Source organism: Pelobates fuscus, chromosome 6 (assembly GCF_036172605.1).
Source record: "Pelobates fuscus isolate aPelFus1 chromosome 6, aPelFus1.pri, whole genome shotgun sequence".
Taxonomy (NCBI): domain Eukaryota; kingdom Metazoa; phylum Chordata; class Amphibia; order Anura; family Pelobatidae; genus Pelobates; species Pelobates fuscus.
This window is the reverse complement of record NC_086322.1, coordinates 134,769,996-134,794,903: the sequence shown is the minus strand read 5'-3', so window position 1 is coordinate 134,794,903 and position 24,908 is coordinate 134,769,996. Positions and strand designations below refer to the sequence as shown.

General features: G+C 39.0%; 1 protein-coding gene across 1 annotated transcript in view; it reads right to left on the bottom strand.

The window, feature by feature from the left end:
• Positions 1 to 24,908, bottom strand: part of LOC134615515 (bifunctional heparan sulfate N-deacetylase/N-sulfotransferase 4-like) — a 423,933-nt gene that overhangs the window by 5,176 nt on the left and 393,849 nt on the right. Inside the window, exons 10-14 of the mRNA XM_063460046.1 lie at positions 20,859 to 20,982; positions 17,757 to 17,931; positions 16,189 to 16,359; positions 10,132 to 10,241; positions 7,665 to 7,767 (exon numbers count right to left, since the gene is read on the bottom strand). Coding sequence (XP_063316116.1) covers positions 7,665 to 7,767; positions 10,132 to 10,241; positions 16,189 to 16,359; positions 17,757 to 17,931; positions 20,859 to 20,982 — 683 coding nt within the window. The remainder of the gene's footprint in view (positions 1 to 7,664; positions 7,768 to 10,131; positions 10,242 to 16,188; positions 16,360 to 17,756; positions 17,932 to 20,858; positions 20,983 to 24,908) is intronic.

Here is a 24,908-nt window from a genome sequence, read left to right as displayed (position 1 = left end):
GACCTTGGCTTTGTTCCTGACTCCGTTCTCTCTTTATCCTTGCTTGTCTATCCGCCGGTTTGCTCTCCTGTGTACCAGTCCCTGGCTTGTTCTACTTTACCCTGTCCCTCTGTTCCCTTGACCTCGGCTTGTTCTGGACTCTGTCTTTTCTTGTACTCGTCTTAGTCCGGCCATTCTAAGGTCCGGTAAGACAAATCCTGTTTTCTTGTCTCTTGACTATCTGGACTATTCCTGCGTGTTGGGGTATATTACCGTGACAGAAACACAGACTTTGGGGTGAAACCATTTCAGAGCCAGTGCCTGGGACCTCCTGGCACCATAACAATTGTATTTCTATTAAGTTGTTATGGTGCTGAAACTGGTCATTTAATGTCTCTGGTTAAAAAAAAAGGAAAGACCCAAAATACGATTTTCAAATTATATGTCTGGTCTGTTCGCTTAAGCATAAATTGCACTGCTGATTCACTTTTGGGCATCAAACTATGAGGGCGCTATGTATAGAATATAGATTTCGTAGAATTCAATATTGGTTGATACAAATTTCTCTGTATTGACTGAAGGGTGCTGTTTGTAACATAGGTAGACTGTTTAAGTTGGTGCAACTGGCATTACAGATGGGTGTTTTGTAGTCCATTATGGTGATAAAGGTATGGGTGATACTGATAAATAGCTTTTACATCAAAAGGAGTTTTTATGTCTCACATGCAGTGCTACAAAGCCTGCACCTTTATTGGTAAATTCAAAATTGTAATGCTCAGTTTTGCCATGATTGACTCCTGTTTAAAATAAGATTTACAATGTATTTAATCTCAGATTTCTCCTAATCATTTGCATTGTTGCACATGAACCTGATGTTTATTTCCCATCTTGAGTTCAGCGACAAATTTAGTCAGTCAGCAACTTAACAAACACAAACAGAGAAACGCCCACTGGCAGAACTGAAGAACAAATGAATGGGAAATGCGACTGGTTGGAACTGTCCAATATATTTAACTAAATCAATTTAGTGGGTACAGAATGTTAAATAGCTGTTAGGATAGTCCAATGTTGTTTGGGTACACAACAGCTAAATTAGTGGCAGCTTTTATTAGACCAAGAACATTTTGGCCTCACGATGACGCCTTTGTCAAACTAATTGTGGGGCCAAACCATGTTGTGAACTTTAGTCTAATAAAAGATGCTACTAATTCAGCTGTTGTGTGCCTAAACATGTCAGGTACCTGAAGTCTCTACCTCCGAGAGAGGTAGAGACTTAGACGTCCATCCGTCCGGACGGGCTGTTTCCTCTGTTCCTCGCGGTCCATCCGGTCACGTAAACGCCGGCCGCGAGGGACTCACTTCCTTTTCTAGCATGACGTCCGGAAACCGACGTCATGACGCCAACCCGGAACGACCTGTCACTCAATCCTTCAGAGACTAATCAGGACTCGTCGGAGGCGTGTCTACCCTTCCGAGCCAGGGTATTTAAACTTGCTTCTCCCATTTGCTCATTGCCCTGTCGTGGTTCTAGTCTGCCTAGTCACACAGTGCTCTTGTATTTTCTGTTATCCCTTTGGTTCTGACCCGGCTTGTTTGACTTACTCTGTTTATCTCTGTTACCCTTGACCCGGCTTGTTCCTTGCTTACCTGTCTTCTCGTTCCCTCGACCTCGGCTTGTCTTTGACTATTCTCTATATTCTCCGTACGTTAGTCCGGCCATTCTAAGGTCTGGTATACGTATCCTGTACGTGTTTGTACTCTGCGTGTTGGATCCCTGTCCCGATCCTGACATTACGACAGGGCCAATGGATCCTGCAAGTACAAACAGTCAGCTTGGTCCTTCTGATCCTAGGTTCGAAGCCATGGAGCACAGAATGGATCAGATGGCGCTAGCACTACAGGCGTTATTGTCTCGTGCTAATAACCCGCCAGAGGAGACGCCTACTACTTCTATTTCTCCTGTGAGCTCAGGCCTAGAGGTAGCCACTGTAGGTGCCTCTTCCCGTATTACACCACCAGTACGTTATGGTGGCTCACCTGAGAAGTGTCGTGGTTTCCTTAACCAGATCAGTATCCACTTTGAATTACAACCTCGCTCCTATCCTACAGATAGGGCGAAGGTTGGATTTATTATCACCTTACTCATTGAGAAAGCTCTGAGATGGGCCAACCCATTATGGGAGAATGATAACCCTTTGGTATATAATTATAATGCCTTTGTAGCTGCCTTTAGAAGAACTTTTGACCCTCCTGGTAGAAAGGTCAATGCAGCTAGATTACTGTTGCGCCTGAGACAAGAGAACCAAACTCTTGTGGATTATGCACTAGAGTTCAGGTCTTTGGCGGCAGAAGTTAAGTGGAACGAGCAGGCATATATAGATGTATTTTTGAATGGGCTTTCAGATGTAATCCTCGACGAGGTTGCTACTAGAGAGCTTCCTGAAAATTTGGAGGATTTAATTTAATTCATTTCTCGTATTGATGAGCGTTTAAGAGAGAGACAGAACACTAGAGAGAGGAACCTTAGACCTTCATTTAAATTAGCTCCCGCATTTCAAAGTCCTGATTCCACTACCTCACTATGTCCTGAACCTATGCAGATAGGCAATACTCGCCTCTCAGAGGAGGAGAGGCAGTACAGGAGAAGGGAGGGATTATGCATGTATTGTGGAGTCAGAGGTCACCTACGCCTGAATTGTCCTAATCGTTCGGGAAACGCTCGCACCTAAGTTTCTCTAGAGGACAGGCCTTGGGTGTTTCTATTTTGTCCTCTACGCATAATTATAAAGATCACAGGCTTCTGCTACCAGTTTCTTTAACTTGGGAAAGGGGAGTACTAAGGACCATGGCTTTGATAGATTCCGGTGCTGCTGAGAATTTTATCGATCAAGCCTTTGCTTCTAAACACACTATCCCATCCCAGTTAAGGGATACACCCTTGGCCGTTGAGGCCATAGATGGTAGACCTTTACTTGAGCCTGTTATCTCTCGTGAGACCATCCCAGTTAGCTTAACTGTTGGTATCTTACACGAGGAAAACTTATCGCTTATGCTTATTTCATCCCCTTCTGTTCCCATAGTCCTGGGTTACCCATGGTTAAAAAGACATAACCCTATTATTGATTGGGAGTTAGGGGAGATACTCTCATGGGGCCAGGGTTGCCAGGAGAATTGTTTACGGAGGGTTTCCCCATTGGGTGTAATTAACACACCAGGTAGTTCTACCCAGTCTACAGAGATACAGATACCGCCCCTGTACCTAGACTTAAAAGCAGTATTCGACAAAAAGAATGCTGATACTCTACCTCCACACAGGACCTTTGATTGTAAAATTAACTTACTACCTGGTACCATGCCTCCGAGGGGCAATGTATACCCCCTATCCACTAAGGAGAATTCAGTTCTAGAGGAGTATATTCGGGAGAATCTAGACAAGGGATTCATTAGGAGATCTTCTTCTCCTGCCGGGGCTGTTTTTTTTTTTGTTAAAAAGAAGGATGGTTCACTAAGACCTTGCATTGATTACCGAGGTTTGAATAAGATAACCATCAGAAATGCCTATCCGATTCCCTTGATTACCGAGCTGTTTGATCGTCTGAAAGGCTCTAAAATTTTCACCAAGTTGGACCTCAGAGGGGCATATAACTTGGTGAGAATCCAGCAAGGACACGAGTGGATGACAGCGTTCAATACCCGTTATGGGCATTATGAATACACGGTCATGCCTTTTGGTCTTTGTAACGCACCTGCAGTATTTCAGGATTTGATTAATGAGGTTCTTAGGGAATTTCAACATGATTGTGTTATTGTATACCTGGATGACATACTGATACACTCTAGAGAGGTTGAGACCCACCACAGACAGGTCAGAAAGGTATTACACAAACTCCTGCAACATGGCTTATACTGTAAATTGGAGAAATGTAGCTTTGACCAGTCTCAGATAGACTTTCTTGGATACAAGATTTCTGGGGAAGGCTTTAAGATGGACCCTGACAAACTCCAGTCCATTTTAGAGTGGCCTTTGCCTAAGGGACTCAAGGCTATTCAGAGGTTTATTGGTTTCTCCAATTATTATAGGCGCTTCATTAAGGGATACTCTTCTATTATTGCACCTATTACCAATATGACCAGACAGGGGTTTGACACTAAGACTTGGTCTAATGAAGCTCTCGCTGCTTTCAAGACTCTCAAGGATCTTTTTGCTTCTGCTCCAATTCTAGTCCATCCTGATACGACTCTGCCGTTCCTACTCGAGGTCGATGCCTCTGAGACAGGCGTAGGGGCTGTTCTGTCGCAAAGGTTAGGGGTGGATAAACCACTACACCCTTGTGGTTTTTTTTCTAAGAAACTGTCTGGCCCTGAAAGTAGATATGACATTGGCGACAGGGAACTCTTAGCGGTCATTATGGCCTTAAAGGAGTGGAGACATTTATTGGAGGGGACCTTACATCCTGTTACTATTTTAACGGATCACAAGAACTTGTCTTATATTGGGGAAGCTAAGCGACTGTCCGCCAGACAAGCTCGTTGGTCCTTATTCCTGACCCACTTCAATTATGTGCTTACTTATAGACCTGGTTCTAAGAACTCCAAAGCCGATGCTTTGTCTCGCCAATATGAACCTTCTACTATATCTGAACCGGTTCTTTCCTCTATAGTTCCGAAATGCAATATTATCGCCAACACGAATCTCAGGATTCACTCTCCGTTACTTGCCGAGATCATTAAACTGCAACATCTGGCTCCTAAACAGACTCCTGAAGGTCGACGTTTCGTTCCTCCTGTTCTACAACTGGAACTGTTGCAATGTTTCCACAACAGCAAGGTGGCTGGACATCCTGGTGTTCGCAAGACATGTGCTTTGATCTCTAAGGACTTCTGGTGGCCTGATTTACGGAAGGATATTAAAGATTTCATCGGTGCATGTGAGGTTTGTACTAAGACCAAGCAACCTCATACCCTTCCCTGTGGATTTCTGCACCCCTTAGAGGTTCCAGAGAAGCCATGGTCCTGTTTGGCTATGGACTTTATTGTCGATTTACCTATCTCTAAAAAACAGACTGTTATCCTCACCGTGGTTGACAGATTCACCAAGATGGCTCACTTTGTTCCTCTGCCTAAACTCCCGTCTTCTCCCGAATTGGCGGAGATATTCGCAAGGGAGATTTTTCGATTACATGGGATACCCTCCCAAATTGTATCTGACAGAGGTTCCCAATTTGTTTCCCGTTTTTGGAGGTCCTTCTGCTCTCAACTGGGTATCAAATTGAATTTCTCTTCGGCCTATCATCCTCAGTCTAACGGAGCTGCTGAACGCACCAACCAAAAGATTGAACAATATTACGTTGTTTTGTTTCCGAACACCAGGACGATTGGGTTGGTTTGATTCCTTGGGCGGAGTTTGCACACAACAATCTTGTTTGTGATTCTACTCGTTCAAGCCCCTTCTTCATGAATTATGGCTTTCATCCATCTATTCTCCCTTCGGCTTCTTCTTCCCAGGGGGTGCCGTCGGTTGATGTTCATGTTGCCAATTTGAGGAAGTTGTGGGATCAGACTCGACAGATTCTTCTGCACAATTCTATGCTGGTTAAGAAACACGCTGATAAACATAGAAGGGCGGCTCCGGTGTTTGTTCCAGGTGATAGAGTATGGTTGAGTACAAGAAACATCCGTTTAAAAGTGCCTTCCATGAAGTTCGCTCCTCGTTATATTGGACCTTACAGGGTGCTAACTCGCATTAACCCAGTTGCGTATCGTCTAGCTCTTCCAACTGCCTTACGCATCCCTAACTCATTTCATGTTTCATTGTTGAAACCACTAGTCTGTAACAGATTTTCCTCCACATCATCCTCCCCTCGCTCTGTTCAGGTGGAGGGTCAGGAGGAGTATGAGGTTAACTCTATTATCGATTCTCGAATCTCCCGGGGGAGAGTACAATATCTGGTCAATTGGAAGGGATATGGTCCTGAGGAGAGGAGTTGGGTACCTCAGGAGGATGTTCATGCTCCTCGTCTCCGCAGGGCGTTTCACTCCCGCTTCCCATCTCGTCCCGGTTCCTTACGCCCGGTGGGCGTATCTGAGAGGGGGGGTACTGTCAGGGTACCTGAAGTCTCTACCTCCGAGAGAGGTAGAGACTTAGACGTCCATCCGTCCGGACGGGCTGTTTCCTCTGTTCCTCGCGGTCCATCCGGTCACGTAAACGCCGGCCGCGAGGGACTCACTTCCTTTTCTAGCATGACGTCCGGAAACCGACGTCATGACGCCAACCCGGAACGACCTGTCACTCAATCCTTCAGAGACTAATCAGGACTCGTCTGAGGCGTGTCTACCCTTCCGAGCCAGGGTATTTAAACTTGCTTCTCCCATTTGCTCATTGCCCTGTCGTGGTTCTAGTCTGCCTAGTCACACTTTGCTCTTGTATTTTCTGTTATCCCTTTGGTTCTGACCCGGCTTGTTTGACTTACTCTGTTTATCTCTGTTACCCTTGACCCGGCTTGTTCCTCGCTTACCTGTCTTCTCGTTCCCTCGACCTCGGCTTGTCTTTGACTATTCTCTATATTCTCCGTACGTTAGTCCGGCCATTCTAAGGTCCGGTATACGTATCCTGTACCTGTTTGTACTCTGCGTGTTGGATCCCTGTCCCGATCCTGACAAAACATCATTGAACAATACTGTAGTTGTGGGAGGCGGTGAAGACTCCAGTTTGTGTAAGTACCAATTAAGGCTTGCATGGAGGTGTGTGGTCCCTTTCTATAATTTAAAACCCCCTGTTAGAACCCCCTATTTGAGAGTTTCTCAAATAGATATGACTCACTTAGAGAAAAAAAAACACTTAAATTAGCACATCAATCAGATTTAACTTGTAAGCATAGTCCAAACTAAAAATGTCTGCCCTAATTAGTATACACATGATACACAGTAACCACATACAGATATTTAGACCTCCAATAGACCATATTAGTGAAGTATAATTGGTATCAATATAGGCACCGTGGACAGTGTATACAGGTGTATTACGCAGGCTTTATATTGACTTAGAAAAAGCCTTGTGGATATTCAAACATACATTTTTAATTTCTATGTGTACCAACCAGCAGTTGTTTAAAACATGTTTTTGATCCAGAAAAAAAAGTAGATGTAAGTCTCCACATTGTGTGTGCACTATAATTAATGGGGTTTAAGCATTCCATATGTCTGGACATCCCATTGGTACTGCAGTTAAAAGGGGCATAGCAGCTATCAAAAAGGATTAGATATTGTATGCTATAAGGCTTCTAGTGACCGATTTTACTTTAGGGCTATTTAGAACATTTTCAGCTCAACCCAAGTTAATTTGTCTTACATAATGTTTAGCAAAAATCCTAAGTTTCTGCAACGTTAAAACAGCTGACATAAACTAAAACTTGTGTTTCCTTCAAAGATCAGTTGACAAATAAATGTTATTCTTCTGAAAAGGAAAACATCTCTAAAATTTTAAGCTTGGGGTAAACAACAGGTACGTTTTCAGCGATGATTATCGTCTACTTGCTCCTGTTCTCCTCCAACAACTGAAGTTGGAACCAGTTATTGACTGGTATCCTGGTGTCAAAGAACTGTATTGTATGATGTATACATTCAGTTCTGAAAAACCTTTTTCCCACAAAAGCATTTAAATCTTGATTAGATAATTATAAGCATACCTCCAAATCCATTGTAGGGTACTTGCGACTTTTATTTTTTCCAAGACACTTTGTTTTCCCACCATCCAACAGCTGACACCAGAAGCCTTTTTGTGGACTGAAGCTAAAACAGAAAAATATATATTTAATGACAATTTTAGCAGAAACATGGAAAAATAACATTATTATTATTATATTTATATAGCGCCAACAAATTCCGTAGTGCTTTACAATGGGTTGACTAACAAACATGTAATTGTAACCAGACAAGTTTAACGCACAGAAACAGAGGGGTTGAGGGAGTTCCACAGGAAAGGTGCAGCTCTAGAGAAGTCTTAAACGCGAGCTCAGAGGTGGGGGTACAAACAGAGGATAGACGCAGGTCTTCGGCAGAGTGTTGGGGACTAGACGGGATATACTTGTGTATTAGAGAGGAAAGATAGGTGAGAGTAGCATTATGTCGAGATCTGAAAGCAAGAACCAGAATTTTATATTGAGCCCATTATCTTACAGGAATGCAGAGACTGACAGAGGGGTGAGGCGTGGGAGGTGCGGGTGGACAGGAAGATGAGCCTCAATGGCACATTCATTATAGACTGCAATGGGGCAAGTTGGGAGCACGTAAGACCACTGAGAAGCGGATTGCAGTAGTCAAGGTGAGAGAGGACAGTGGCATGGACCAGCACCTTAGCTGCATCTGGCGTTAAGTAGGGGCGGATGCACACAATGTATTTGAGATAAAGTGTCAGGATTTGGCAATCGACTAGACATGAGGGGTGAAAGAATGGTCTGAGTCAAAGAGAACACCTAGGCAGCGAGCCTGCATGGTGGAGCTGATGGTAGCACCATTAACATGGAGGGAGACAGAAACGGGAGTAGCAACACTTGAGGGAGGAAGGCCAGAAGTTATGGACAAGTTGAGTTTAAGGAAGTGGGCAGCCATCTAGTTAGAAATAGCAGAGAGGCAGTTAGAGACACTAATCAAGAGGGTCAGGTAGAGATCAGGGGAGGACAGTGTCATCCGCATAGATGTGATATTGGAGGCCAAAGGAGCTGATACGTTTACTATGGGAGGCAGTATAGATCGAGAATAGTAGGGGAACACCAACAGAGAGGGGTTGAGTGAAGAGGCAGAGACAGAAAAAGAAACACTAAAAGAGCAGAGGGAGAGGTAGGAGGAGCACCAGGAGAGAGCAAATTCACGTAGACAGAGATTACAGAGGATGAGAAGAAGCTGTTGATGATCAACAATATAAAAAGCAGTGGAAAGGTCAAGGAGAATTAGGATAGAATAGTGACCATGAGATTTTGCTGTGAGTAGATTGTTTGATACTATGGTCAGAGCCATTTCCACAGAGTGCTGAGCACGTAAACCAGACTGAAGTGGGTTGAGCAGATAGTTGGTCTCGAGGAAGTTTGTCAATCTCACATCACAAGTCTTTCAAGGATCTTGGATGCAAACGGCAGTAGCGAGATAGGGCGGTAGTTGGATGGGGACTTAGGGTCAAGGTTGGGCTTTTTTAGAATTGAGGTTACAGTTGCATGTTTAAAGGGTGATGGAAATATGCCAGAGGAGAGGGAGAGATTAAGAGTTTTAATGAGAGGCAAAGCAAGAGAAGACAGAGTATGGATGAGATGTGAGGGAATACACAGCAAACATTGCAAAATACATATATGAAAAAATAAAAATGCTTTTGAATTCATGAGACATTTTAAGCAACAAAACCACCACGTTATTGACCCTGTCATTTCAGACAAGTATAAAAATATATATCAGACATACAAATTATAGTTTGATAATTCTATTATGTGTATACATTAACACATATGGTACACGTAGAGTTCTTTAAACCAATTTAAATAATTAGTAAATAAATGAAGGAAATAATTGGAGTAATTTTTTTTCTGTGATAGCTGATTGTTTTAAAATGAGAAGAATATTGTTAAGCTAATTACCAATCCTAGCCTTCACTTGCCCTTACCTCACTCTAATAACAATGCTATATGTGTAATTACTCTACAGCACATGTCAAATAAATCAGTGAATAGTAGAGGGGAAAGGTTAGATAATTTCCCAATCTGCCTATAAAAATAAACTAGAACGTCCAAAAGTGTAATTTGTTCTCCTTATTTGCGCGCCCTAGAAATAAATAAATCATTGTATACATGCAATTTTTTGGTCTCAATTTCTCATAGACATTCTGTACACTTGCTCTGCATTATAATGGTTTCCTTAATTCCCCAAGAGGGCACTTTCAACAATGAGCTTTGAAAATGAAGAGGAAACATTCTATTGAACTATTCCCTTAGTGCTATATTCAGCTAAAATGAGCTCATTTGCAAAAAATAAAAAAAACAGCAAGATGCACATTGTCCACAGGATACTTAAAGATGATGAGTTGTGAAATACATTGATGGTATGAACATCACCAATGTAACAAAAGTTGATAAAAGCTTTGTAAATAAAGGAGGTAGACTGTACACTTACGTTAAAGCCTCTGTATAATTATAGTAAGGTGACACTCCCAGAAACTTCTGAACTTCATCCATTATGAGAGCCGGTTCACTTCTTAAATGTTGTCCATCAATTATCAAAAGCTGTAGGAATATTATCACACATATATTAAAAAGAGCATTAAAAGGTATTTTGTTTGTTTTTTCCATTTTTAGAACCAGTAATACCCTCACCCCCCAACTCATGTATTTTCATGTCCTTGTCTGGTTAGGTTTACAAAGTGGTTTCTAAAAGTTACTGCACGTGGATTGATAGCACTTGTCATGTTTTGTCATTATTATTATTATGCAACTATGTTTGCCACTTCAAATAAAGTTTGCCACTTCAAATAAAGACTTAAAAAATACATGTTTGCAAATACAGTGAGGGAAAAAAGTATTTGATCTCCTGCTGATTTTGAACATTATCCCACTGACAAAGAATTTATCAGTCTATAATTTTTTTTTTTTTATATTCTTTATTTTTCTTGTGCTTGTAATTACAACATGCTTGCAATGCCAAGACGGTGTGCACAAGTTATTCAGTGTCACACAATGTCATGGCAGAGGAAACAGCACATTTACATTTTTTAGATAGATAGAACAAGCTTGGTACATGAGGATAAAACTGTTATCGCTGAGCTGTACATGCGTAGTTGAGTAGTTATTATGCTAATATACGATTAGTAAATTACAGGCTATACAAGCTAACTTCTGGTGTGTAGATTTCTCCACACTGCTTTAAATTAACCACCAGGGGGCAGCGAGTTGCTGGGCTTGCCGGGCAAAGCATATATTTAGGCTTAGACATTTTTAAAACGTTTTCCCTGCAGTTCTGCAGTGATTAAATCAACTGTATTAAAATCATAAATGATATGAAAAGGACAATGTTAAACTAAAGAACATACAGTGCTTTGCTAGACTGGCATTATACAAGGTTAGCAGCTGCTTAGTTGCTCCTGTAGCTGCGCTGTCGTCCTGGCCATCAACAAGTCCCTTGTGTTTCCTGCTGGTTGTATGAGCGCTTCGGTACTTGCCGGCCAGGGGTGCGATCGTTTTTGTGATTCTGCCAGCATCAGCCTTGGGTGCAAGAGAAATCCTGCGTGCTGTGACCACTGCTCCTCTTTGTGTGGGCAGAGTGAGAGTCCTGGTAAAGTCCCCTTAGGTCTGCCGGTAACTCAGCGAGTTGTAGCTTGAGTGTAGTTGGGAGCTTGGTCTCCGGCTTGCAATGGGTGCGGCGGCCATCTTGGATTTTTCCACGCGGTTTGTGGGTGATCATGCTGCCGCTCGGGTGGTAGAAGCGATCGCTGCCTCTCCGGTGGGGTCTGGGATAACCCCCCCAGCCCACAGGGGGGGAGAACGGGGCCCTCTGTAGGCGTGCGAGAGGTCCCGCCGGACTAAGCGCGGGAGATCGGCCGCCTCTCCCGCCAGAGCCTCACGGCAGGCCTCAATCCCAGCTGCCCAGCAGTCAGCTTTACCGGCAGGACGGGGGCTGATATTGACGTCGAGGGTAGTTGCCCGTGTCCCCTCTGCCTTTTTGTGGTTGTTGATAGTTTTTTTTTCAGGGAAAAAAGGCAATTATTGCCTGCTTTTGCCATTTTCATAGCGGAGCAGAGTTGCCCCACGTCCATCCGGCTCGGCGGTCAGGCCCCGCCCCCATCAGTCTATAATTTAATGGTTGGTGTATTTGAACAGTGAGAGACAGAATAACAAAATAAAAAACAGAAATAATGAATTTCAAAAAAGTTATAAATTGATTTGCATGTCAATGAGTGAAATAAGTATTTGACCCCTTTGACTTAGTACTTGGTGGCAAAACCCTTGTTGGCAATCACAGAGGTCAGACGTTTCTTGTAGTTGGCCACCAGGTTTGCACACATTTCAGGAGGGATTTTGTCCCACTCCTCTCTGCAGATCCTCTCTAAGTAGTTAAGGATTTGAGGCTGACATATGGAAACTTGAACCTTCAGCACCCTCCACAGATTTTCTATGGTATTAAGGTCTGGAGAGTGGCTAGGCCACTCCAGGACCTTAATGTGCTTCTTCTTGAGCCACTTCTTTGTTGCCTTGGCTATGTGTTTTGGGTCATTGTCATGCTGGAATACCCATCCACGACCCATTTTCAATGCCCTGGCTAAGGGAAGAAGGTTCTCACCCAAGATTTGATGGTACATGGCTCCGTCCATCGTCCCTTTGATGTGGTGCAGTTGTCCCCAAAGCATAATGTTTCCACCTCCTTGTTTGACAGTGGCAATGGTGTTCTTGGGGTCATAGGCAGCATTTCTCCTCCTCAAAACACGGCGAGTTGAGTTGATGCCACAGAGACCGATTTTGGTCTCATCTGACCACAGCAGTTTCACCTAGTTCTCCTCTAAATCTTTCGGATGTTCATTGGAAACCTTCAGACAGGCCTGTACATGTGTTTTCTTGAGCAGGAGGACATTGCGGGCGCTGCAGAATTTCAGTCCTTCATGGCATAGTGTGCTGCCAATTGTTTTTTTGGTGACTATGGTCCCAGTTGCCTTGGGATCATTAACAAAATCCTCCCATGTAGTTCTGGGCTGATTCCTCACTGTTCTTATGATCATTAAAACTCCACGAGGTGATATCTTGCATGAAGCACCAGTCCGAGGGAGACTGACAGTTATTTTGTGTTTCTTCCATTTGCGAATAATCGCTCCAACAGTTGTCATCTTCTCACCAAGCTGCTTGACGATGGTTTAGTAGCCCATTCCAGCCTTGTGTAGATCTACAATCTTGTCCCTGACATCCTTGGACAGCTCTTTGGTCTTGGCAATGATGGAAAGTTTGGAATCTAATTGATTAATTGCTTCTGTGGACAGGTGGCTTTTATACAGGTAACAAACTGAGATTAGGAGCCTCCCTTTAAGAGAGTGATCCTAATCTCAGCTCATTAGCTGTATAAAAGACACCTGGGAGCCAAAAATCTTGCTGATTGATAGGGGATCAAATACTTATTTCACTCATTGATATGCAAATCAATTTATAACTTTTTTGAAATGCGTTTTTCTGGATTTTTTTTTGTTATTCTGTCTCTCTATAGACTAATCATTTCTTTGTCAGTGGACAAACATTTCGAAATCAGCAGGGGAACAAATACTTTTCTCCCTCACAGTATATACAAAAAAAGTTACCAACTTTAGTATAAAGCACACTTTCACCAATAAACACGAATCCATAAATACCAATATTGACACGGGAAACAACAATCATATTTGTTATATAATATTTGTTTATTACTTTGGAGAATTCAGTGGAAGAATGGTTTCAAAATAATGCTTTGTAACTCAATGGGAACTACTGGGATTACTTTTTAATGGGATATATCTCTGTGGACTTTACTTTAGTTTCTATTCAGTGTAACAATGAGTTACCCAACCAATTTAGGGATGACTAGACCAGGGGTAAACAACGTTTGTCAATCCATATGTTGTGGTCAACATCTCCCCTTATGCTTTGTCAGCATTATGGCTGTAAGACCATTATGAGAGATGTAGTCCTTAGCCTAATCCATGACTAGACCTTTCTCACAGTAGAAGCAAGCAAAAGGTAGCCAACTAGTAGATGGGTGCTTCCATGTTATACTTCCAGACCCCAAATAAATCACTCTTATTATCTCTACTCTATAAAATCTGAATGGAGAATGAAGAAGAAGCAAATGGATCTATTTTTGGCATGAAACATTTGAACAGTTATGTCATTAATGCCAAGAGGTCAGATTAAACTAGGTTAACAAAAACATTAATGTAAATGGACCATAGAGTGTTAGAATACTGGAAGTGACTCTGAAAGATGATGTATCCACATTTCTCTAGTAACACTATGCTAAATGTAGAAAGGAGATAGAAAACATTTTTTATAAAACCCAGCTTAATGCTTATACATGTGTTTATTTTAACATAAATAAAATGGTTTCAAATTCTATATTACCACACCATGCAATATGGACTAGCCATATTTCACAGTGCAATGATACGCTGAAGTTTGTTCCAGTAGAGTGTTAGGAGTTAAATGGACAACAACAAGAAGAAGCCCATAGCTCTATGTCCATTTTGGAAAGGTATGTGGGTTTTGGTAATACATATACAGAAGAGGATGGGAAAGAACAGATAGAGGTGTAGCTAGAGAATAGTGAGGAGAGATAGAAAGGAGTGATGCTGTGGGCAGACTTGTTTAGGAGGGCAAAAATCTGAAAATAGAGTTCTGGCCGACTGGGTGTCAAAGGAGTTAAAAAAACAAACAAAAAAAATGTGAATCCTCCTACCCAGACACCCTTTGGTATTTACACCTCTCTCAGTACTGCCAGTGTTGACCAGTGACTTAAACCTAACTGTTTGGTTTATAATATAATTTAAGGTCCACATCACAGCACTCTGGAATCAATACATTTGGTTCACTGAGGGATGAATTAAATTTGCTCCCCAGAGAAACCTTCACATATCCATGTGAAATATATCTTCTCCTCACCAATTGCAATTACCTGCGATCTTAGCCAGCTCTCTCAGATGGGCAGGATCTGCTCATCCGGTAAAATAGCCAGCAAACCGCTCTCCATTAGTTACAACTTTTTATAAACACTGTTCAACCTTACAAAACTTACCTAAATTACCAATTGTGAGGAGAAACTAAATAAATGCTCACCCTAGAAGAATGGCTAAACTCGGGCCGACAAATGAAAAGCATTTCTAAATGCCTAGCTCATTGGGAGGCACACTGTAAACTCTCTAATATAAGTTATCTCACAGCTCATAGATTTGCACGGAGTTCCCAAACATATCCCCAACATGCTGGAGGTGCGCACAGGACATAGGTGCTTTAGTTCATAGTTTCTGGTCTTGTCTACAATTACAAACTTTTTGGATAGACATACAGTCTATAATTAAGAAATACACATAATATAACATACTATTAACACCTGAGCCATTCCTCCTTAGCATGCTGCCAGATAGAGCGTCAGGAACACATATAATGATAATACTGCATACCCTAGTAGTGGCTAGATCATGGGCAGATGCACCCTATGCACATCAGGCCCTAACTAAACTAAATTAACACCCCAGTATGAAGAGATGTCTTATAAGATATGGAAAGAGATGTCTAATACGGAGGGATGGTTACAACAGTCCCCATCACCAACGACTTAAAGCAGAACATATTTCCAGCTCAAATAGGGAATAACCAATACAGAGATATGTTAGGAAGGTTGAGCAGAGTTCTTTGGTTATATTCTATAGATCAGGATGACGTAAAATACGGATTCCACCGATCATAACTTCTGATAAGACGACTAGTGTTTACCCTCCTGCTGTGGCTGACAGGGTGTCGACACAGAAAAGTTTACAGTGACGAGCTCTCACTACGGCCCGGGACCATTTTATAGCAAATAAACCTTACTTAAATCCTGCATTTTGATGACCTCTTTCATGAGACCCTCTCCCTAATACAAGAATGCTTCACTACTGGCCCACCATACATATTATTAAGTTTTAGTACGGCCCAGACTGTATTGGAATGCATCATTAGAATATGGTGCATATTGTTCAATACTTAAAAATATGCATCTTGGCTTTCAACACCTGTGAGATTGCCCACATTGTGAATACACACTTCATGTTTTGTAAAGATTATAAGGCCTATTTATGCTTTCAAATGTAGGTTTAGCATTTTGGCATTTTTACTACTTTTTTTTTTATTTACTTATGCCTGGTTCACTATGTACAAAAATCTTCAATAAAAATGAAACATGGAAAAAAACTGTGAATTTTGAATTTGTTAAAGTGGAATGATGGAGAGTTTGTAAAGAGTTTCAGATCCATTAGCCCATATGTTAATCTGCTTCTAGTTGTTGTTAGGCAGTGTTCTATGTAGAACATTAAGGGCCATGAGAGCCGTAAGTTAACATTTAGCCAGGCTGAGGGTCATGAGAGCTGTTAGTTAAAATTTAGCCAGATGGCTACTTTTTATTAACTCTGGTATAAAGTACCTATAACAATTTCTAGAGAAATACATGATGATACATTTTTTGTGATACCTGTGAAGGTGGAAAATAAGTCAACCATCTTTCTATGTGAGAAGCATAGCAGCCTGGTATAAGACATCTCCTCTGCAGGGCTAGTAGCTCAGAATTAGCACTATTTCCAGCAGAAATCACTTCATAGAAGCTAAATTTTAAGGCAGCCGGATCTTCATGAGATCGCTGATGCTGAAATAAAAACACACCACGTTTTACTACTTCAATTTCATGGACTTCACATTTAGCAGAGTTGGTTCTGTTTCATATAGTTCTTGCCATGCTTGCCTTAACACATACAGTTGAATTGATATCGGAAAATGTTTTATTACAGTCACTAGGCCAGTTTAAATTTCTAAATGATATAGTTACATTCTTTCAGTGTAGACTGGAGATTTCAATGAGGATAACAACTATTACAATATTGAAAAGTATATTTTAATGTAGCCATTATGTAATGGATGAATTCACCTAATCAGCTCCTTTCAACATTATCAAGTACCAAACATAAAATACTGATCACACCAATTACCAGCAATGTCTTTAAATTTGATATTCTGCCAAGGGCAGTGTTTTTTTTTTGTTTTTTTTTACAAGCTTTGATATATATAAATATATATGCATTGATGACTGGGTAGGCATGGATCACCTCTATGCATTATCAGGTCATATGTGCCACGGTGTGCCCAAGATTAGTTGGGGTTACACTCCTGAGTGGAAATCCTGCTCTGATTTTAATGATGGCAGGTGATAAGCTAAGCCTGGAATGACAAATCAATTTACTTTAGGCATCACTGGGACAGTTAAGTCTCCCCGTACACCCCATTAACATACTTCACTAATGCCTACATCACCCCAGTACATGTTCACTAAACATTTTTCTGTACATGACTTTACATTAACCCATACACTAAGCTAACAGTAGTCATTAACCGCTACAGTACCCTGACACTAACCCTATCCTAAAAAATGAAACCATATATTACTCAGAGAGGCCGAGTAGTCGTGTATTCCATTTATCACACTTGTAAAAGTATTTTTTTAATCTATGGGGACAGGTTTTTAAACTGGCCAATTAGAAGCGATTTATTTCCCTGCGTCAGTTCTTTCCCTTATTAAAAGCTTATACTGTGTTCTATGCGGCCTACATAATAACAGCAATGACAAAGCCCTTTCTCATTTCAGTGAAAGCTATCTTTATAAGCATGCTATGTGTTATTTATTAATAACACATCTTTTTTTTTTTAGATAGTAAATTATACATTCTTGCACAAAAATATATAGCAGAAAAAGTCAAAGTAATTTGTTGGTATTTTAATAGTGGACTCAACTTTGGCTTTAATTTAATATCTTTGGATAAGCTTTTCAAATGATTTAATTTTTTGGACAGAGTTTTACAATGATTATTTAAAAATATTAAAATATCAAAAATTATATGAAAAATTTCAAATATATATCAATATATAAGAAATGTTAAAATATATTTAAAAAAAAAGTTAAATATTAAATCATTTAAAAAGTGTATCCAAAAATACTGAATCATTTAAAAAGTGTATCCAAAAATATTAAATCGACTAAATTTATCGTACCTGGTACCAGAAGTATGCCCTATCTGATGGATCAATAAGTATTGTGATGATTTTTGCTTTTGGTAAAAGTGCTGCAACCCGCTTAGGAGCTTCTTCAGAGCTGAAATAGTTGGCGCTCTTCTCAAACAGGAAATCAGAACTTGCATTTGAAGGATAAGGAAAGAAATTTATGTACCTGCAAATGAGAAGGAAAGCCAACGAGTCATCAGTGCATTTACCACTACATTATCATACATGTTTTTGAATTGACTTAAAAGGTCAAAACAAAGAGAAGAACCTACAATGTTATCTTTGAATTACATGTTATATTATTTTAGATAATTTAAAAATGCGTTCCTTACACGTTATTGATAATCTACCAGTAAATGTCAAAAATGTTTGTCTAAAAAATAAAATAAAAAAGGTTCTCCTGATGTCACATTTATTAAAGACACATAGGTTATTATTCTGTGTGTTCTCTCTTCACGCTGCTTTCTGAGTTTTTCAATCATTGCGAGAACATTGATGTGGGAATTCTTGCAAATAATTTGCAGGTCACCTATAGTTGATGGTTTGGTTCATTTTGAGTATGAATTTTGAGTATTCACAAAACCTTGCATCTTGGAACTGACTTTATCATTAATATCAGAGACCAGGACTCTATAAATTATTCAGATAAATAACTATTTCAGTGACTAAGTGGTGCAGGGGACAGAAAATGGCTCCATTACGATCATCATTAATCCATTTTGCCAACTTTTGTCAGTGTTGTATTAAAGACAACACCATAACATTCTTAAAACGTATTAGATAGCTATGCATGTAGGTCATATATGTTATAAAAAATGACAGTTACATATTATATGTCTTATATTAAATATAAGAATTTTGCGGTAACCAAAATATGGAAACATAGCATCTGAATGATGTTTTTCATTACTCAAAAGGTGAAAGGATAACGATTATCTTTAAAACTATTATCATGTATGTTACATCTAGTGAGAGTTTCCAGGAAGAGATTATATGCATATTATAAGACTATTTTTGTAATAGAGTCATCAGAATGTCTTTACATTCCACATCCCCTGATGCTAAACTAACATCTGCTACATAGTCTAGGTGTTCCAGAGAGGCTTATAAAGGGATAGCACACATTACTGTCTGATTTTTATAGAATCCAGTTATTTGATGCTAAAAACAGAATCCTACCAATGTAAAGAAAAATAATTTCACTTATAATTAATTGGATTGGAAAACCAGGTCGATTAAATACAAAAAGGAGAGTAAATGATATACTAAGCCATTCTTATGCTTTTCAGCTTGTCAAACACACTGTCTGGCCATATGCCTTCAGTATCTTGTAACTGTAATTCCTTACAAACAGGGGAGGTCAGTGTGATATTCTTCAGCTGAAATGATCACTACCAACTTAATGCTTTTTAATATGGTAAAACAAATTATTAATTGTGTATTGGCATCAAACAAATTATTATAAAACTAACCTTGCACTAAATTTAACTGTCAACTGAAAAATTGCAATCCTTAGATCCCTTAGGGTAGAAAGTAAAATAAAATGTATTATTCCCTATGAACACAGGGTTCCAAGCTGGCTAATGTTAATTCTGTGAATGAAAAACATTCATCATCATCAGCACTTGCAAAGGAAGTCCAATAGCGGTATGGCTGTCCCCTCCATGCTACCTTCTTTTTTTTTTTTTTTCATTTGACAATTTTTATTTTCTTGAATATCCATGGGGTACAGAAGGCAAGAGGGGTAGGGTTAGGGGTAGCATAAATAACAGCATAGCTCTGGAGATCCGGGAATTGCGTTTGACCAGTGTGCAGCCACCTCTTTCCCATGGCCTGTAGTTGAATGTGTATGCTCTGTATTGGAGTTGCTAAGGACCATGTTTTAGTGTATCCCATTTGGGGTTTGGCTGCATCCCACGTTCTCAACAATAGAGATGTGGTGTCGGGCATTCCTATAATTTTATGGTGCAAGTTGTCAGGTATCCAGAATAGGTGGTGTAGACCTTTTGGGCATGCCCACGTCGATTCTATGTCTACCCATTGCGGTCTGTCCCCTGACTTATGTGCTAGCACTGCCGTGGCCAAGAGGGTCGCTTTGTAATATGTGCCCACGTCAGGTAGTCCTAGTCCCCCTTCTGTCACCGGTCTGCTCATTGTTTTTGTAGCTACTCGAATCTTGCGATTCGCCCAGATGAATCTGTTTAAGGTTTGTTGGAGTTTTTGCAGGAATATTCTAGGTATTTGGATCTGTAATGTGCAAAATAGGTATTGGAGTTTGGGCATCACCATCATTTTGATGGATGCTATCCTTCCCACCCAAGACAGGTATTTGCCCTCCCATGTTTGTAAAGTGTCAGCTATGTCTCTCCTTAGTCTCCCATAGTTGTGTTCATGGAGTCCGGCTATCGTCTTAGTTATTCGCAGGCCCAGGAAGGTGAGGTACCCTCCATGCTAGCTTGAGTTTTCTCTCAGCTCCGTCTTCCTGATACACTCATCCTGTAAACGGCGAGTGATGTCACTGAGGGAGGATGCTACTGCATGAAAAATGTAACCTCAAGGTGGATCCTTAGTTGAACATTCTTTTCTTCGGTTTTTGAATGGGTGGAGGGTGGGGGCGAGGTGGGATTTGCCAGCAAGTTTTATGCCAACCAAAAAAAAACTATTTTATTACAACACTGTTTATGGTAGGAGTAACCCTTTGAATGAAAACATATTCCAAAATTATAATGTGTATCAAGGAGAGTATTGTGGCTTGCACAGTTAGGATTATGCATCAGACACTCAAAGAAATAAACATTTAAAACATTACAAAGTTCTTAAAATGTGCAATGTTTTCCATGGTTCTTCATAACAACACATTGTACAACCTTTTATATTTGGGGATCAATTTACTAGAAAGAATCACAAGTGTTTCAGCAGTTATACCAAAATTAAATTTACTAGCTGCCATATCAGAACTGTGACAGTTAAAATGAGCCTCAGACTGGAACAGGATTGTAACACCGTTATATATTTTATAGATGGCATAAGGCTTCTGTGAATTATAAAATATTATATTAACAAACCTGAAACACATTTATCACATCTTCTTACCAATCAATTCCTTTATGATAATTGTTTCCATTAAAGAATTGCACTTCTTCAAATGTCTTTGGGTTAGGAAAGTTGCTCTTGATGTAAGGATGCATCAGTAGAAATAGATAAAGTGCTGTTGTGCCTGTAAAATTATGTAAAAGAGAATAAATAATGTGTACAAAACAGTGTGTATTGCATACCTCTGTATTAAAATTAAAAACATATTTTATTTTACTGTGTCAAAAAACAGTCCTCAAGTCTAGCTAAAAGGCTAGTATTTTAATGATATTTAGGTACAGATGGTTCAATTAATATTCTTTTAATATTGATGTGTCTCCTAAGGTTTATTTTGACAAATTTTAACTTGCTACCCTTATTCACCATTTTTTCTTAATTTCCATTGCTAAATTTATTCAGTCATTATAGCAAATAATTGTGTTAAGATTCTGCAAAATCCAAAACTATTTTCTGAATTAATTGTAAAGAGTTTACTGCATTATACAGTAAAAAAAACTATGAACTAGAGAAGGAGTGAAGGTGGTGCCAACCGCATTGAAGTGGGGGGAACCACACTCCACTGAAATTACCATTAAATTATCATTCTTAGGTAAAAGAAAGCTTGAATCCACTTTTTATTTGAAAATCAGTTAAAACTGCACACAAAAACCACAAAAGTGCAAAAAGGAGCTCAAAATAAAAAAAGTGTTACCAAAAAAAAAAAAGAATGGAAGGCAAAGACAGACAGATTGCTTGTAGCCTAATTCAAAAAGTAAAGGCTGCTATTGGAGCTTATCTCAATTTATTCCAGAATCCAAAACTATTTTCTGAAATTGTTGTATGTGAAAGAGTTTACCGCATTATACAATGAAAAAAAATATGAAAAAGCAGAATGTGTTTACAAGAATATATTTAATTTGCACAAAAAAAAGTTAATTTGATATGAACTGAAATTCATCCAAAATCTGGGCCAATTGGGAGATTGTTTGAATTATCAAACTCCAACCAGAAATGTAGCTAATCAGAAACCAAACTAATTGTGCAATATACACTTATATATATATATTTTTATTTGTGATTCAAAATCTGCCTGTTGATGATGGGAAAAAACAATCCATTGGTATCAGTGTTTTACTGTCACGCATGGACAAGAGTACAGTATTGACATCATTTCCTGGCAGATGAAGAGCCAGAAAACTGAAGAGCATCCTACAGAAGAAGATGGGATACATTATTACCTCCAGTATAGTATTGTGGTGGAGACATGTTATGTGCTGTTGATTGGGATCACCATTATGGAAATGTCTCACTGATAATGTCCTATTTGTATAGCAGCATTCTAAGATAGGACCTCTAAAGTTTGAAACATTCCTAGATAGCAAGTAACTGCATATAATTTACCTTTGAGGTATAAAAAAGGAATTATAAACTTTTTGGACGCCATATTTATTTATTAAGATGGTGTTTGAAAATGAAAACTTTTTCAAAAAAGTTGACTGCAATAGTTCTAGTTATAGCAGGGGAAACTGTAATTAAAACTGTGGTTAGACAATAGAAAATAAAATAATAATAATAAAAAAGAAATAGAAAAAAAAGTATCTTAAAATAAAATGTTGCAGGAAATTCATTTAGCATTCATATGATCACTTTTCTGCAATTCATCCCATCCAAATGTTGGCCAGTCGTTTGATCTGACAAACTCCTCAACTCTGAGCTGAAATGTAGCCGGAACAAGAACTACACAGATGAGCATATACATTTTGATTCATGATTCGGAAATGTGATACAGTGCGAATAAGTGATTAAAAGGCAGTAGAATATTATTAAAAAGAAACCAAACGAATAGCAGCATCAATATTTATTTATTTACTTATGAAATATTTTACCAGGAAGGATACATTGAGATTTCTCTTGTTTTCAAGTATGAACCATAGAAGTGGTACTTAAAGTACTCAAAAACACTGTATGATTTGCAATTGTAAAAACGAGGAGCAGTAAAGAAAATAAATCTAAATGTATTTATTGTATATTTAATAAGAATTTAATATATAAATATAGATTGTTTTACTTCTCCACCTCTTTTTCACTCTATTGATTACTTTTTCTCACTTAATCTAAATGGTGGAGAAAATGTACCTATAAGTGTACTGCAAAATATATACATAATATTAATTTTGGCCCCTTTTCACTCTCCCTTAGTTTGACTGATTCGTTATATATTTTTTCCATCAACCATATGATGAGATTAGTGATCAATATATGAAACGAAAACAAAGACTTAAACAGCACATTTTCTCTTTAAATGTAATGCACAAAATTTAAAGGGACTCCATAGGCACCCAAACCACTTCATCTCATTGAAGTGGTCTGCGTGAAATGCCACTGTCCCCTTAACCCTGCAATGTAAAACTTTGCACTTTCAGAGATACTTGTTTACATTGCAGGGTTTAGACAATCTCTTGTGACTGTCTTCCAGACAGCCACTAGAGGCATTTCCTGCAATGTGGCATAATTTAACTCCGTGAAACAACATTGGACATCAGGACCCAGAGTCTTTAAAATCCCCATATAAAAGTACTGAAGCTCTAATAAGTGTGTGATGCTTGCCACACATGAGCATTTGCATGTGATTATTGATTAATATATGTAAAGAAAACAAAGATTTCTCTTTAAATATAATGCACTAAACATAAAGGGTCACCATAGGTACCCAGATCACTTCATCTCCTTGTAATAGTCTGAGTGAAGTGTCCCCTTAACCCTGCAATGGAAAACATGCACATTGGGTTCCCCCGTTGGCGTTACTTTACTGAAATAGTTTCCAATCCAGTGCTTAGAGACCTCAGCACTGGAAAGCATTAAGTGTTAAAGGGTATTTAACAACTGCATAATATGGCATAGTAGTTCCAAACATATCCCAGTCATCAAGTCTAAATTCCTTAGGCACCATATAAAAAAACACTTAAAAAGATGATATAAGGTATTAAGACTTTTATTTTTTTTTTATCTGGAACTCTCATTGCAACTATTTGTAGAACCAGGGCTTTTTTTGCCCCCATATATTGGTTTGTACCTTAAAAGTGTGCATACTGGCTGCCAACATTTTTTCAAAATACAATGAGATATGTATTAGTAAGTCTCGAGTTTGCTAACCATATAGTAAATGGCAAAATACTATTTCTATCTAAAAATCTAAAAAGAAATAATGAAATTCTGGCAACTGGTTGGGGCTCATTCAGTATGAATTTCAGATTTAAATTGGAGCCTGTCAAACTGTTGCATCTCACTCCTTACTCAAATGTATTGGCATTTAGTTATAGCATAATGAAGTATAGATCGAAAAAAGACTTTTTACACAGAGTTCTCCTTAGTAAAATCAAAGTGTACGATTTTAGCTACATGATTCTTGGCCTCAAGGAATTGACTAGCAACATAAAGACTAAAAAGAATTGGAATAATGGTCATTTAAAAGCAATGTAAAAAGTCAATGTCACAGTCTTGACATTTACATCCAGCAGAAAGTTTCAACCTTTTTTTTTTTTTGTGACTGGGAACTTTAAAATGCATAACTGAGTTGTCAAATCATTCTTCAGAAGGTTTGATACAATCATAGTTCACTAAGGTACGGTACTTTTATTTTACTGTTTTTATTTATTTATTTATTTAACTACTTCATTTCAGATTTTCCCCCCAGTAAATATTACATCAACTAAATAAAGCTCTTGGACCTCCAACTGTTTTGTGTACAACAGAGTGTTTTAACCCCTTAAGGACGGAGGCAATTGTACAAGTTCTGATCAAAACAAAACGTAAACAAAACCTGGAATTTGATTATATGTCTGTTCAACCATATTTTACCTATTTTATATTAAGTGCCCCGACACTTATGTATAATTTTGTTCAGGAGAAACAGGACATCTCATATTATATATATATAATATAAATATTTCACGCATATTTTAAGCATAATTTATTAAATTAAACCATTTTGTCAATTCTTTTAGTTCTCCATATCATTTTAACTGTGAATCTTGTAATACTGTTTGTTGTTCCTGCAAATTAATACACATA